The sequence below is a fragment of the Aquarana catesbeiana genome, linkage group LG05 (genome assembly GCF_042186555.1).
Source record: "Aquarana catesbeiana isolate 2022-GZ linkage group LG05, ASM4218655v1, whole genome shotgun sequence".
Classification (NCBI taxonomy): Eukaryota; Metazoa; Chordata; class Amphibia; order Anura; family Ranidae; genus Aquarana; species Aquarana catesbeiana.
This window is the reverse complement of record NC_133328.1, coordinates 40,210,398-40,224,298: the sequence shown is the minus strand read 5'-3', so window position 1 is coordinate 40,224,298 and position 13,901 is coordinate 40,210,398. Positions and strand designations below refer to the sequence as shown.

The following is a 13,901-nucleotide window of genomic DNA, read 5'->3' as shown; positions in this document are numbered from 1 at the left end:
TTGGTGGTATTTGTTCACCTCTGCGTCTTAAAGGGCCGACATACATTTATGGCGGCTCACCCAGGGGAGCCAACCTGCTGCAGTATAACTGCGGCGGCCGGTCGGGAATCGGTTAAGAGCATAGCTCCAGGACTGTAGGAAGTATTTGTATGAACTAACTACCCAATATACATCAATTCTGGACTGCTCTTTAACACAGAAGCCATACTTCAGTACCTGCATCCACATCAGTGGATATACACACCATTAACAGTAGTCCTATGGAATCCTCTTTGGACTGTATAGTGTATAATTCAAATTGCATTTAGTTCATTGAGTTGTGAAGATCATTTTATAAGTGTGACTGCTGGGTTGAATGGATGCGAGCACAGCTGCGACCTTTCCCCAGACAACGTTGTCTTTTTAATTAGTTAGTTTTGGAGGATATCTTCACTGGAATTTTTGTTGAGTTTTTTTGCTGTTTATCAATTATGATGCTTTTTCTACATTAATTACTTTTATTCAACCGTGGTAATCTGCAGATGTGACCTTCTTGGCAGGATCTTTCTCCTTCCTTTTTTGCACGAGTCTAGGAATGTGTGCCACTTCGCGTGTTTTCCTGCACTGGACATAATTGCTCTGCCTTTTGCAGACGCTCATAGCTGCTATTAATTCTTAATGGCACCCCCCATGCATCTGGCAAATGTGGGTGGGTTTGCAGCTACCCAAATGCATTGTAATGCAGTACCTTGTGGTTTGCTGGGGTGTGATTTTTCTTTTCCAATATTTTTTATTGAAAATAGTGCATGGAAAATATACAATATACATTTCTTAAGTATAAAATACAATGTGGAAAAAGGAGGATAGAACTCGGCCAACATGGCCTGCAAAAGCTACATTTGGCAAGATAGGCAAAGTATAACATTTCTGCATCTGTCTATCCTTATATTTTAATTGTCCCAAAATCATTACCATAACACTTATGAGCTCTTTGTCGAGAAGGTGTGGAGCCCGGCACCCACCCGTCCACCCCATACGGGATCTACACTGTGGATGGGAGGCCCCCAGCCCCCCGACCTATAACCAACAAATCCATTATCACTGCTTGATTTTCTGCAATATTGCGGGGACAATAACATAGAGCAGGAAACCCTGCATAGACTAACCAAAGAAAAAGAAGAATTAAAGAGGGAGGAAGAGAAAGAAGGAAAAGAGAAGGGGTGGGGGAAGGATTGGGGTTGGGGTTGAGTGCACCCCTAAGGATCTTCTCTAAGATCCATTATCTATCAAAGCCCGTAGATAGATAGGTCCACCGTGGTTCCCAAATCCTGTCGAAAGCCCGCTGTTTATCTGAATGAATCGCCGACAGGCGTTCATTAATCATGATCCATGTTAGCTTCGCTTTTACTAATTCAAATGGGATCAGAGGCTTTCTCCAGGATCTAGCAATCGCAATCCTAGATGCTGTGAAGACAAAAGATATTCGTTTTTTTGTGTGCCTAGGTACTCCTTCCACTGGACCCCCCAGTAGCGCCTGCTGTGGAGATTTGGTTAGATTGACTTGGGTCAGTGAGTAGATAAAGTTATAGATACGTATCCAAAATCGCCTGACTTTAGGGCAAGTCCACCAAGTATGATATATTGTACCTTCCCTGCCGCACCCCCTAAAACATAGTGGGGAGGCGCCAGGGATGTATGTGGCAATTCTCGCCGGAACCATATACCACCGTAATAAGACTTTATAATTCGCCTCTATCAGGGAGGTATTTATATAACCTTTTGAGGCTAGTTGAGCCGTGTGTCCATATCCATCGTTGCCTCCATATCCTGTTCCCACTTTTGCATATAAAATAGTTTTTCTGTCTTAGAGGTCAGAATACCATAGATTTTGGATATGTGAACTTTATGTTTATCAAAGGATCTGCATAAATATTCCATTGGAGAGGAAGTCATAATATCAGATTTGCGCTGTAGAGTTTTCAGGAAGTGCGCTATCTGGAGATAATGATAGAATTCTGTATTAGGTAACTGATGTTTTTCTATAAGAGATTGTTTTGATAGTATACCTCTATGATCACACAAATCAGCTATATGAATCAAACCTTTGTTGGTCCACCATGATAATCTGGGGTGTGATTTTTAAAAATCGTGCCTGCACCTCTTTTGTACAGTTTACAAATTACCTGGCTGCCCTAAAACGAGACACCTGGGAACCCGAAAAAAGCATGCACTTGGACAAACCTCATGGTGTGAATGAATCCTTACTCTTTCTTATAATCTCCTGGACTGCTCCAGTTTACCATTGCCTTGCTGTGTGACTGAACTGATTTCCCCCTTTGATTAATTTTAGGTTGATTTCAGGGTGGAACTTGTAGTTTTGTAGAGGTCAGCAGGTGACTCTTCTTTTTCCTGGTTGGGGACAAGACTTGTGCAGTCACATGTCCTGTACATTTCTTTTCTGCACGAAAAGATCTTTTTGTCAAAACATAATCTTCCCTGGAGAGAAGCCGAATAGCAATCAAGAGTTCCGCTGCCAGCAGAGTAGAGATAAACTGGCTCTGATTATCTCTGCAAGAATCAGCCAGCGTGCAGAGTCAGGTGTACCAGACAGAGAGCGCCAACTAGGAATTCTTTAAAAAAAAAAAAAAAAAAAAAAAAACCTGAAAATTGGATGCAACCTGTGTGTTAAAGTTTACTAATCTTTGCAGCTCCAGTGTGAAGTTTTAGTGTTGGGCAGGTCCTCTAGCAATCTCCTCCCTTCCCTTCTCTCATTGTATTCTCCATGTCAGGGAGAGGAGGAGATTGCTGGAGGAACCTCCACAATGCTTCCAAGGTTGAAGGCAGGTAATTGATGACCACCACCTCTACTTTCCTTGTTCTTTACTCTCATGTATCGGCTTGTTTACTAAAAAAATGAATAACGAGTTTGGGTATCTCTGGCTTCTACCCTGTTTCCCCGAAAATAAGACCTAGCGTGATTGTTGGTGATGGCTGCAATATAAGCCCTACCCCCCAAATTATCCCTAGTTAAAGTCCTTTGTAGGTCTTATTTTCAGGGTAGGGCTTATTTTCGGGGAAACAGGGTAGGGCTTATTTGGGGGTAGGGCTTATATTGCAGCCATCACTGACAATCACGCTAGGTCTTATTTTCGGGGAAACAGGGTAGTAGGCAGAGCAAAGCACAAGGTACAAAACTAAGTACACCTCAAACCCATATCTGGGAACTGCTGAGGGCCTCAGGACCACTGGGCATTTAGTCTCTGGCTTTTAGCTGCGGGTGAAAGGTAGAGGCCCACCATCCACCCTGCTGCCAGCAACTTGAAAGAGTCTGTTAGAGGCTGACCGCTGCTATGGCTGGATGGTGCACCAAGCGGTACTTATGTTTAGGGTAGTATACACCTAGGAGTGAATGCCTGCAATAGCTGGAGTCTGCACGGAGCAAAATTTGGCTGATTCATCAGGAACTAGCCAAAATTTGCTTTGTGTATGGTCCGCTTTAGGGTGGCATTCTGACTACTATTGTAGAGCTAAAGTTCATATGAATATTCGTAGGAAAATTCTCAGAACATTTGAGGACCTTAACGAATGTTCAAAATTTAATTTTAATTAACATTCAGTTTTGGAAAAAAATAGAATGTAATTTCCCCAACAAAAAAAGCACATGCACCTGCCTTGAGAAAGCGTGTACTTCACACATCAAATGGTTTTTAGCTGGATGTCGTTTAAAGCTTTGGATACAGTGGAGCAGGTTACGAAGTGAAGGGAAATCTCCACAATGGGATACAGATGGCAACAAGAAGTTAAAGTTGTAACCCTCTCTACTGTATCCCAGTGTTTTTCAACCTTTTTTCAGTCGAAGCGCCCTGTAGAGTTGTGCACAATCTTGGGGCACACCGGTTTGAGGACTTGTTCACACCAGAAGGTGAGTCCCAGTGCAAATACTTTCTGCATGTTCTCACACGTTTTTCATTGGCCTGTCCTTAGTGTTTGAAACACACAAAAGAGGTGCCAGCATGATTTTTAAAATTGTGCTGCACCAAAACGCATGGTACTGTGGTATTATGCGCTTTAGCAGGCACAAGTGCTAGATGCGTGGGGGTGCCATTAAGAATTAGCATTTTTTGTGCAGTGTGGGAAAATGTATGATTTTCCATTCATTCCTGCACCACACCTGGCGTGAACAAGCCCTAAAATGTAGTTTGTGAAGCAAAGTTCAGTTGTCTGTAGGTTGTATCGCAGAGCTCAGTAGTTGGTAATGCAGACTTCAAAGATCAGTAGTTTATAAGGCAGAAACCTTACAAACTACTGATCCCTCAGCCCTGCATTACTAACTACTGAACTCTCCATTCAGAGTTCAGTAGTTAATAACGCAGATTTCAGAGTTCGGTAGTTTGTAAGGCAGTGAATTCAGCCTATACAGAGCCATTACATGATTATACTGTGCTGACAAAGTCAGTGGGATCACTAACAGGGTCCCTAGCAGAAGGCAATGTGAAGCAGCATTCACAGGTATTCATAGAAACTTATCCAGCTTGTGTTGAATGTTTAAGAGCTGAGGACTGGCAAACTCTGCCGACAGATACAGTGCATCCGGAAAGTATTCCCAGCATTTCACTTTTTCCACGTTTTGTTATGTTCCAGCCTTATTCCAAAATGGATTAAATTCATTATTTTCCTCAAAATTCTACAAACAATACTCCATAATGACAACATGAAAGATGTTTCTTTGAAATCTTTGCAAATTTATTTAAAATAAAAAACATCCTTATTTATGTACATGCAGCTGTGCTCATAAGTTTACATACCCTGGCAGAATTTATGATTTCTTGGCCATTTTCCAGAGAATATGAATAACACAAAAACATTTCTTTCACTTATGGTTAGTATTTGGCTGAAGCCATTTATTATCAATCAACTGTGTTTACTCTTTTTAACTCTTAATGAAAACAGAAACTACCCAATTGACCCTGATCAAAAGTTTACATACCCTGGTGATTTTGGCCTGATAACATGCACACAAGTTGACACAAAGAGGTTTGAATGGCTATTAAAGTTAACCATCCTCACCTGTGATCTGTTTGCTTGTAATTAGTGTGTGTGTGTATAAATGGTCGATGAGTTTCTGGACTCCTGACAAACCCTTGCATCTTTCATCCAGTGCTGCACTGACATTTCTGGATTCTGAGTCATGGGGAAAGCAAAAAATGTCAAAGGATTTGCGGGAAAAGGTAGTTGAACTGTATAAAACAGGAAAGGGATATAAAAAGATATCCAAGGAATTGAGAATGCCAATCAGCAGTATTCAGACTCTAATCAAGAATTGGAAAATGAGGGGTTCTGTTGAAACCAAACCTCGGTCAGGTAGACCAACTAAAATTTCAGCCACAACGGGAGGCAAAGAAAAACCCACAAATAACTTCAGGTGAAATACAGTACTCTCTGAAAACGTGGTGTGGCTGTTTCAAGATGCACAATAAGGAGGCACTTGAAAAAAGATGGGCTGCATGGTCAAGTCGCTAGAAGAAAGCCATTACTACGCAAATGCCACAAAGTATCCTGCTTACAATGTGCCAAACAGCACAGAGACAAGCCTCAAATCTTCTGGCACAAAGTCATTTAGAGTGATGATACCAAAATTGAGCTTTTTGGCCACAACCATAAACACTACATTTGGAGAGGAGTCAACAAGGCCTATAATGAAAGGTACACCATTCCTACTGTGAAACACGGAGGTGGATTGCAGATGTTTTGGGGATGTGTGAGCTAGGAAGGCACAGGAAATTTGGTCAAAATTGATGGCAAGATGAATGCAGTATGTTATTAAAAAATACTGGAGGAACATTTGCACTCATCAGCCAGGTAGCTGTGCATGGGACGTACTTGGACATTCCAACATGACAATGATCCAAAACACAAGGCCAAGTCAACCTGTTATTCGCTACAGCAGAATAAAGTGAAGGTTCTGGAGTGGCCATCTCAGTCTCCTGACCTCAAAATCATTGAGCCACTCTGGGGAGATCTCAAACGTGAAATTCATGCAAGACAGTCCAAGAATTTACAGGAACTGGAGGCTTTTTGCCAAGAGGAATGGGCTGCTTTACCATCTGAGAAGATAGAGCCTCATCCACAAATACCACAAAAGACTTCAAGCTGTCATTGATGTTAAAGGGGGCAATACACGGTATTAAGAACTGGGGTACATAAATATTTGATAAGGGTCATTTGGGTAGTTTCTGTTGTGATTATGATTTAAAAAGCGTAAACACAGTTGATTAATAATAAATGGCTTCAGCCAAACACTAACCATGAGTGAAAGAAAAGTCTTTGTGTGATCATTCATATTCTCTGAAAAATGACCAAGAAATCATAAATTCTGCCAGGGTATGTAAACTTATGAGCACAACTGTAGGTACAGATGGGAAGATTTTTTTACATTACACAGGCACAGGGGGGAGGGCAGAGAAGACACAGGAGACGGATAGCAGGGCTGCGGATGACGGAATTGCCTAAACTGACAACGGTGTTGGGGCTCAGTAGCCCTGATTATCGTGGTCAGTTTGCAGAGGGGAAGGTATAGGCAGGCAGGATCAGCCAGTTTTTTTAGGTGATACAGGGGTCCAAATGACACAGCACAAAAAGTGCTGTGCTGTATAACATGTTTTAAGGTAACAGGATCTTGTTTTTTTTTTTTTGTTTGTTTTTTTTGTTGTTTGTTTTTTGGGTTAAAAAATGCTTAAAATGGTATTGGCCAGGTGATGAGCGGTGCCTGATTTCCTCAGGACATGACGCTTGCCATCCAGGCCAAAGAGTTCAATCTTTGTTTCATTAGACCAGAGAATTTTGTTTCTCATGGTCTGAGAGTCCTTCGGGTGCCTTTTGGCAAACTCCAGGCGGGCTGTCATGTGCCTTTTACTAAGGAGTGGCTTCCATCTGGCCACTCTACAATACATGCCTGATTGGTGGAGTGCTGCAGAGGTGGTTGTTCTTCTGGAAGGTTCTCCTTTCTCCACAGAGAAACACTGGAGCTCTGTCAGAGTGACAATCGGTTCTTGGTCACCTCCCTGACTAAGGCCCTTCTCCCCCCGATTGCTCAGTTTGGCCAGGGTGGCCCGCTCTAGGAAGAGTCCTGGTGGTTGCAAACTTCTTCCATTCACAGATGATGGAGGCCACTGGGCTCATTTGGACCTTCAATGCTGCAGAAATGTTTCTGTACCCTTCCCCGGATCTGTGCCTCGAGACAATCTTGTCACGGAGGTCTACAGACAATTCCTTGGACTTCATGGCTTGGTTTGTGCTGTGGTAACTGTGGGATCTTATATAGACAGGTGTGTGTTTTTCCAAATCATGTCCAATCAACTGAATTTACCACATGTGGACTCCAGTCAAGTTGTAGAAACTTCTCACCTAACTCAATTTTGAGTGTCACGTCAAAGGCTATGAATACTTGTGTACATGTGATTTGTTTTTTTTTTTTTGTTTTTTTATAAATTTGCAAAGATTTCAAACAAACTTCTTTCACATTGTCATTATGGGGTATTGTTTGTAGAATTTTGAGAAAAATAATACATTTTAATCTATTTTGGAATAAGGCTGTAACATAAAATGTGGAAAGAGTGAAGCGCTGTGAATACTTTCCGGATGCACTGTTGAAAGACTGGAAACCATAAACGTCTCTACTGGCTTGTATAGAAGATGGAGCAGGAGCACAATAACCTCCTGTAAACTGCTGACCCAGCTCAAGTGAAGCACTGCACACTCTGCCGCTGACATCGGGCAGAGAAGGAGGATGAGAAGCTGTAGACACGGCAGCTGACACAGAAGCACACATGGGGAGAGAGATATGATAAGAGGGCACACTGAGACATGGCACACTGCTTCTGATATGGCAGCAAGCATGGGAGAGAAGAGCTCCACTGAATGACTGGCCTATTTTACATACACATCTTTGGAGTGTAGCTTGGAGCTCTGTCTCTCTCCGCCTGTCATTTGTTGCACTGAAACCGGAATCAGAGTTTTATAGTTTTGCCATGGCACTCCTGAGGACTCTCGGCGGCACACCAGTGTGCTGCGGAACCCCCAGTTGAAAAAGTCTGCTCTACCCGCAACAGAAGTTTTGCCTTTATTCTATTAAATGAAGAGAGTTGTAAGCCGTGAGTGACTTGAAGTATTCCTATGGATTATATTTTCAATGAGGACACCTTTTCCTGGGGCCAACAAAAGAATCCCTTGACAACACTCCAAAGGTGACTATAGGGGCCTTTTTTTTTGATTAGTGATCAGGCGAATCGGGGGGGGGGGGGGATGGATTCCCCCCTATCTACATAGGTGAAGTGGATAGAGATATCCTCCCCGCTGACAGCAAGACTCCTCCACTGTTGGAATACACTGATCAGTGGCTGCGGCCGATTGGCTGCAGTTACTGATAGAGAACAGTTTTGCAACATTCCCGTGCAATTTCTCTTCTGCAAAAAATGCCCCTACCTGCCTATTCGCTGTCTTCTGTGGCGATTACAGCGCTGGGCCGATCCCTGGATGAGTGGCACCTGCGCAAGCACAGCAGTGACATTATCTCGCACTGAATAAAGATTGCCAAGGACTGGCAAACGGGAGAAAATGCAAGGCACCGTTTGAAAAGTGAGTATTAACGCTTTACTCCCACTTTAAGATTTACCCTTACTTTGGAGAGATTTATTCATACTTCCAGGACAGGAACTATTTTAGCAAGAGTACGGGATAAACTCCATAATCAATTCAATTTACAAAAAAAAAAAAAAGTTTTGGCTGTGAATATGCTTTAGTGAGTTTATTAGAATCCCGAAGTGAGATCATGTAGATATCTGGTCATGGGACTTAAAATGAGGCATATAACAAGATGAAATTACAAAAATAGAAAATGTATTATAATGTTTATTCAAAAGTTCATCGTAGAAGCACATTTCATATTTGGCGAAATACATGGTACAGGTTAAAAATTGATTGATATACATGATTGAGAGCTGACATATGGCACATCATTTTTATAATAAATTCATAAAAAAAAAATACACGGTGCAATAGAATAGACTGTCTTGATGTATAGTAACTCTACTAGTTTCGTGGCTCATGTCCATTCATCAGGAGTATGTTGCCAAAATTCTCTGAATATAAATTAAAGGGGTTGTAAAGGTTTGTATTTTTTCACCTTAATGCATCCTATGCATTAAGGTGAAAAAACACCTGTCAGTGACCAGCCCCCCCCCCCCATTTTACTTACCTGACCCCTCGAACTTGACCCACAGAGACGCGCTGTCTCTCTGCCCGGGGTTCTTGGCTGTTGATTGGATAGATTGATAGCAGCGCAGCCATTGGCTCCCGCTGCTGTTAATCAAATCCAATGACGCGAGCGCCGGGGGGCGGGGCCCAGTCCTGCATTCGGCCTCTATGGACGATGAATGCTGGACTCGGAAGAGCGCCCTGATGTGGAGAGGAGCCGTGAGAGCCGCCGAGGGACCCCAGAAGAGCAGGTTCAGGGCCACTCTGTGCAAAACGAGCTGCACAGTGGAGGGAAGTATGATATGTTTGTTATTTAAAAAAAAAAAAAAAAAAAAACAAACCTTTAGTGTCACTTTAAAAAAAATAACAGATGTGTAGGGGTAAAGATCCCTATATGGGTAACCAAAAATAACATAACAGAGGCCAGAAGTCTGGTACTCGCATGTCAGCTAAGAGTGAAAATCCAGCCTACAAGATGAATGTGAGGGTTGCCAATGGCAAAGTCTGCCCCGGGGCTGAGGCAAGGATGTCCCACCTGGACCAGGGGAACAGTACAGGAACCGGTCAGGGGGAAGGAGTGATCCATGTATGGAAAGCAGAAAAGCACATCTGACCAACACTGGTCTGAAAAAATATGGTAAAAAATATGTAATTGAATATAGGTAGGTATAATGAACAGTGTATAAATGTCTGACAAATGTGCTGCAACTGTCCAAAGACAGTTGTGAAGGTGTAAATAGAGGTGAAAAAATAAAATAAAAAAAAATAAACAGATGAAGAATGCCATCACTGAGAGATAGTAAAGTGAATGTGAAAAAAAAAAAAAAAATGTTGAGTCAACAAAAGTCAAGACCACTGACATGGTGTGAAAAAAGATCAAACTGTGTGTAAAAGTGTGTAAAAAAACACATCTTTGCCTGGATTTGTCTTTTCTGTTATGTTTATACGTCATCCTTCTGGCTATTGTTTTTATCACAGGTGGATGACGGTTTGCCGCTGACAGCAAACAGCACAGCCCACACCCCATGGGTACAGTATATAGTCACATCTGTTCCCTTGTATCACTAACCGGGCATAGCTAACCCTCCCTAGAGCTCCAGCATCACAGTGGTTAAAGGGTGATAGGACCGGCTCTGTTTGGCTGCATACTTTCTCACTTAACACACACTACATGCACGCTCTAACCTTTACCTTTCCTATAGCTCTATGGTCGGGATCTGTTGCATAACGAGAGAAAATGATGCCGTTTTGCTTTGTCAGGTTTTTTTTTTTTTTTTCACACGTAGAGAGTTTGGTGGAAATGTGTCAGTGCTCTTGAGGCGCAAATTATCTCCACAACAAAGGTGGTTGCCATGGCAGTAAGCTCGCTCAGTGCTGCCGGCTATTTTAATGTGGGTAACTTTGCTAGCAGCGCTGGAAAAGCAGCAGCCGCTGTGAGTTTGCAGACTTGCAAGTGTCACTTTCACTAACCAAATTGGATCGATTCAGGAGGAAGAGTTCGAGGTGCGGGAAACGTTCTGCGACCGAGGTACCCAGAGCGCCCTTTCGCGGCTTGAGGTGATGGAGGACGAACTGGTCGGGAAGCAGCAAGAAATCGAGGAGTTGAACAGAGAACTGGAAGAGATGAGGACGGCCTATGGAACCGAGGGATTGCAACAGGTATGCAGACTTAAAGCTGAACTTTACGCAGATATAAATTACACCAGTTTATTTAGCTCTTTATTTTTTAATACATCATTAAATGTATTTTTTATAAATGCAGGCAATGTAAATACCTAGATATGATTTGATATCGGCCTTTTACAGGCACAGCAGGGCTGATGTGTGGTAGGAAGAAGCAGCACAAGATGCCAACCAGTCCCTGCTGAAGCAGTCACATTTTGATCCATGTATGGCTTGCGTAACCACATGCCGACCTCCCGACGTCGTTTGACAGCGGCAGAATGGCTCCCCTGATCAAATCGCCACAGCTTTACTTCGGACGTTTTAAGCGGTATAGGGGGCGCACGCGCGCTGCCGCATCACTGAGAGGCCTATGCGCGTGACCCCAATGTCCGCCGGGCACCCGCGATCGCTCGTGACAGAGCAGGAACGTGGATCTGTGTGTAAACACACAAATCAATGTCCTGTGAGGAGAGAGGAGACAGATCATGTGTTCCTAGTATATGGGAGCGCCGATCGGTCTCCTCCCCCAGTCAGTTCCATCCCCCCACAGTTAAAACACAGTGAGGGAACACATTTAACCCCTTGATCGCCCCCTGGTGTTAACCCTTCCCTGACAGTAACATTTATACAGTAATTAGTGGCTATATATAGCACTGATCGCTGTATAAATGTCAAAGGTTTTAAAAAGTGTCTGATCAGTCCGCCACAATGTCGCAGTCCCGATTTAAAAATCGCTGATCACTGCCATTACTAGTAAAAAAAAAAATAATAATAATAATGCCATAAATCAACCTATTTTGTAGGCGCTATAACTTTTGCGCAAACCAATCAATATACGCTTGTTGCGATTTTTTTTTTTTTTTTTTTTTTTAATTTTTACTAAAAATGTGTAGAAGATTGCATATTTTTTTTTAAATTGGGATTTTTTATTATAGCAAAAAGTAAAAAATATAGTTTTTTTTTTTTTAAATTTGTCTCTCCTTTTTTGTTTATAGCTCAAAAAAGAAAAACCGCATAGGTGATCAAATACCACCAAAATAAAGCTCTATTTGTGGGAAAAAAAGTGACATCAATTTTGTTTCAGTACAATGTCGCACGATTGCGCAATTGCCAGTTAAATTGAAGCAGTGTCATATCGCAAAAAATGGGCCCGGTCAGGAAGGGGGTAAATTCTTCCGGGGCTGAAGTGGTTAAAAAGTAACTCCACTTTTGTTGAGAGAAAAAAACAAAACACCCTCCTTGGTGATTTCTGTACATTGCAAGGAGTTTAACAAACCTTGTCATAGATTCCTACCTTTTCTTATTCTTAAATATCTGTTTGTCTGTGTCCATGTTCAAAGTAAATCTATTGGGAGTGATTTTATAATTCTCAATCAGCTGACGTACTTGCGTTCTAGTCTAGAATGTGACAGGGTCTGCATCCCTTTGGATGTAATTTCTATCTTGGCGTATTTCACCTAAACATGACATTTTTGTTGCAGGGGATGCCCAAAATCTGACTTGTATCTTGGTGCAGACATCTGGGAAAATCAGTAAGCCAATCACTCAAGCAGGAAATTACATTTTTAGAGGGTGTTCTGTACACCAGGGGTCCTCAACCCCCGGGCTGTGGACAAGTGCCAGTCCGTGGCCTGTTGGGGGTGGGCGGCAGGCAAGCCAGCCAGCACAACCTGCACTGCCACTCTCCCACCACCGGAGAACACCTGCTCCCCTTCTCCTAGCACCACTACTATCTTTTTTTTCTCTGTGGTCACCTTACCTATGGAGAGGGAAGGGGGAGAAGAAGAAGAAGAAGTGGAGGAATAAGGAGAGATGGTTTGGTGCCGAGGTGACAAGCTGTAAACACCCTCTGGTGGTGAAGGGTTGCACCAACACATGCCCTCCAGGTGACAGGCAGCAAACCAAAGCCCCCCCCCCCCCCCCATAACTAGAGCTTCACATGTTGCCACTGGAGTCCTCTTCCACTCCTCCATGATGACATCACGGAGCTGGTGGATGTTAGAGACCTTGCGCTCCTCCACCTTCCGTTTGAGGATGTCCCACAGATGCTCAATAGGGTTTAGGTCTGGAGACATGCTTGGCCAGTCCATCACCTTTACCCTCAGCTTCTTTAGCAAGGTAGTGGTCATCTTGGAGATGTGTTTGGGGTCAATATCTTGGAATACTGCCCTGCGGCCCAGTCTCCGAAGGGAGCGGATCATGCTCTGCTTCAGTATGTCACAGTACATGTTGGCATTCATGGTTCCCTCAATGAACTGTAGCTCCCCAGAGCTGGCAGCACTCATGCTTTTACCCCGGCTTCCATGCTTGAGAGGGTAACATCCCGATGGTTCAAACTATATTCTGGGAACGCTGAGCATTCCAAATCTTAATAGAATAGGCTACAACAGAGTGCATGTGTGTCTTCTCTTGGGATTTGGAAGCCTCATCGTTTCTAGGAACTCATCTCCGTGTACAACATAATAATGAGTCGGTAAGGAGAACAGAAAGAATCCTTTTTGCAGAAGAGACATAGGTCTCTTCTGCTTTGAAAAACCTTCCTAACCTACCTAAAAGCCAGCTCCATGATAGGAAAAAACAACCCTTGCAGTGGGGCCTTACCACACTGCTGGGCTAAATGCTCCAGGGGGAGCTGAAGTGGCTGTATTACCCATCTTATACCCTGCTCCAGCTGGCTCTGCCACTCCCATCTTCTCTAACCCATTCTGGGTTGTGAGCAGTTCCTCTGTGTTCTCAAGTACAATGCAAGGCTGTTATCCCTACACTGCAGATAGGTCAGCAAGATGTCATCAATCCCAGTCTACCCCTGGGCCATGGGAAGTCATTCACACTCCTGTTTTGCCGATCCTTATGACCAACCCCCCTCCTCCCTTCCAGCCTCCACCAATCTCATCTTCACTGCAGAGAGGAGAGTGGCAGGCAACACAATACTGGAAGGAGGGCGGGAACTACAGTGAATATAGAAAAGAAGAATCACCCCCTTTTAAAATGATCATTTTGTTGCA

The 13,901-nt window shown here is 43.2% G+C and overlaps 1 protein-coding gene across 7 annotated transcripts in view; it reads left to right on the top strand.

The window, feature by feature from the left end:
* Positions 1-13,901, top strand: part of AKAP9 (A-kinase anchoring protein 9) — a 377,557-nt gene that overhangs the window by 75,248 nt on the left and 288,408 nt on the right. For 5 of the 7 annotated variants that reach the window (XM_073629641.1, XM_073629644.1, XM_073629640.1 and 2 more), the window contains 2 exons: positions 10,210-10,260; positions 10,720-10,890. In XM_073629641.1, the coding sequence (XP_073485742.1) occupies positions 10,210-10,260; positions 10,720-10,890 (222 nt within the window). The remainder of the gene's footprint in view (positions 1-10,209; positions 10,261-10,719; positions 10,891-13,901) is intronic. The other 2 variants (XM_073629643.1, XM_073629642.1) reach the window with 1 other exon arrangement.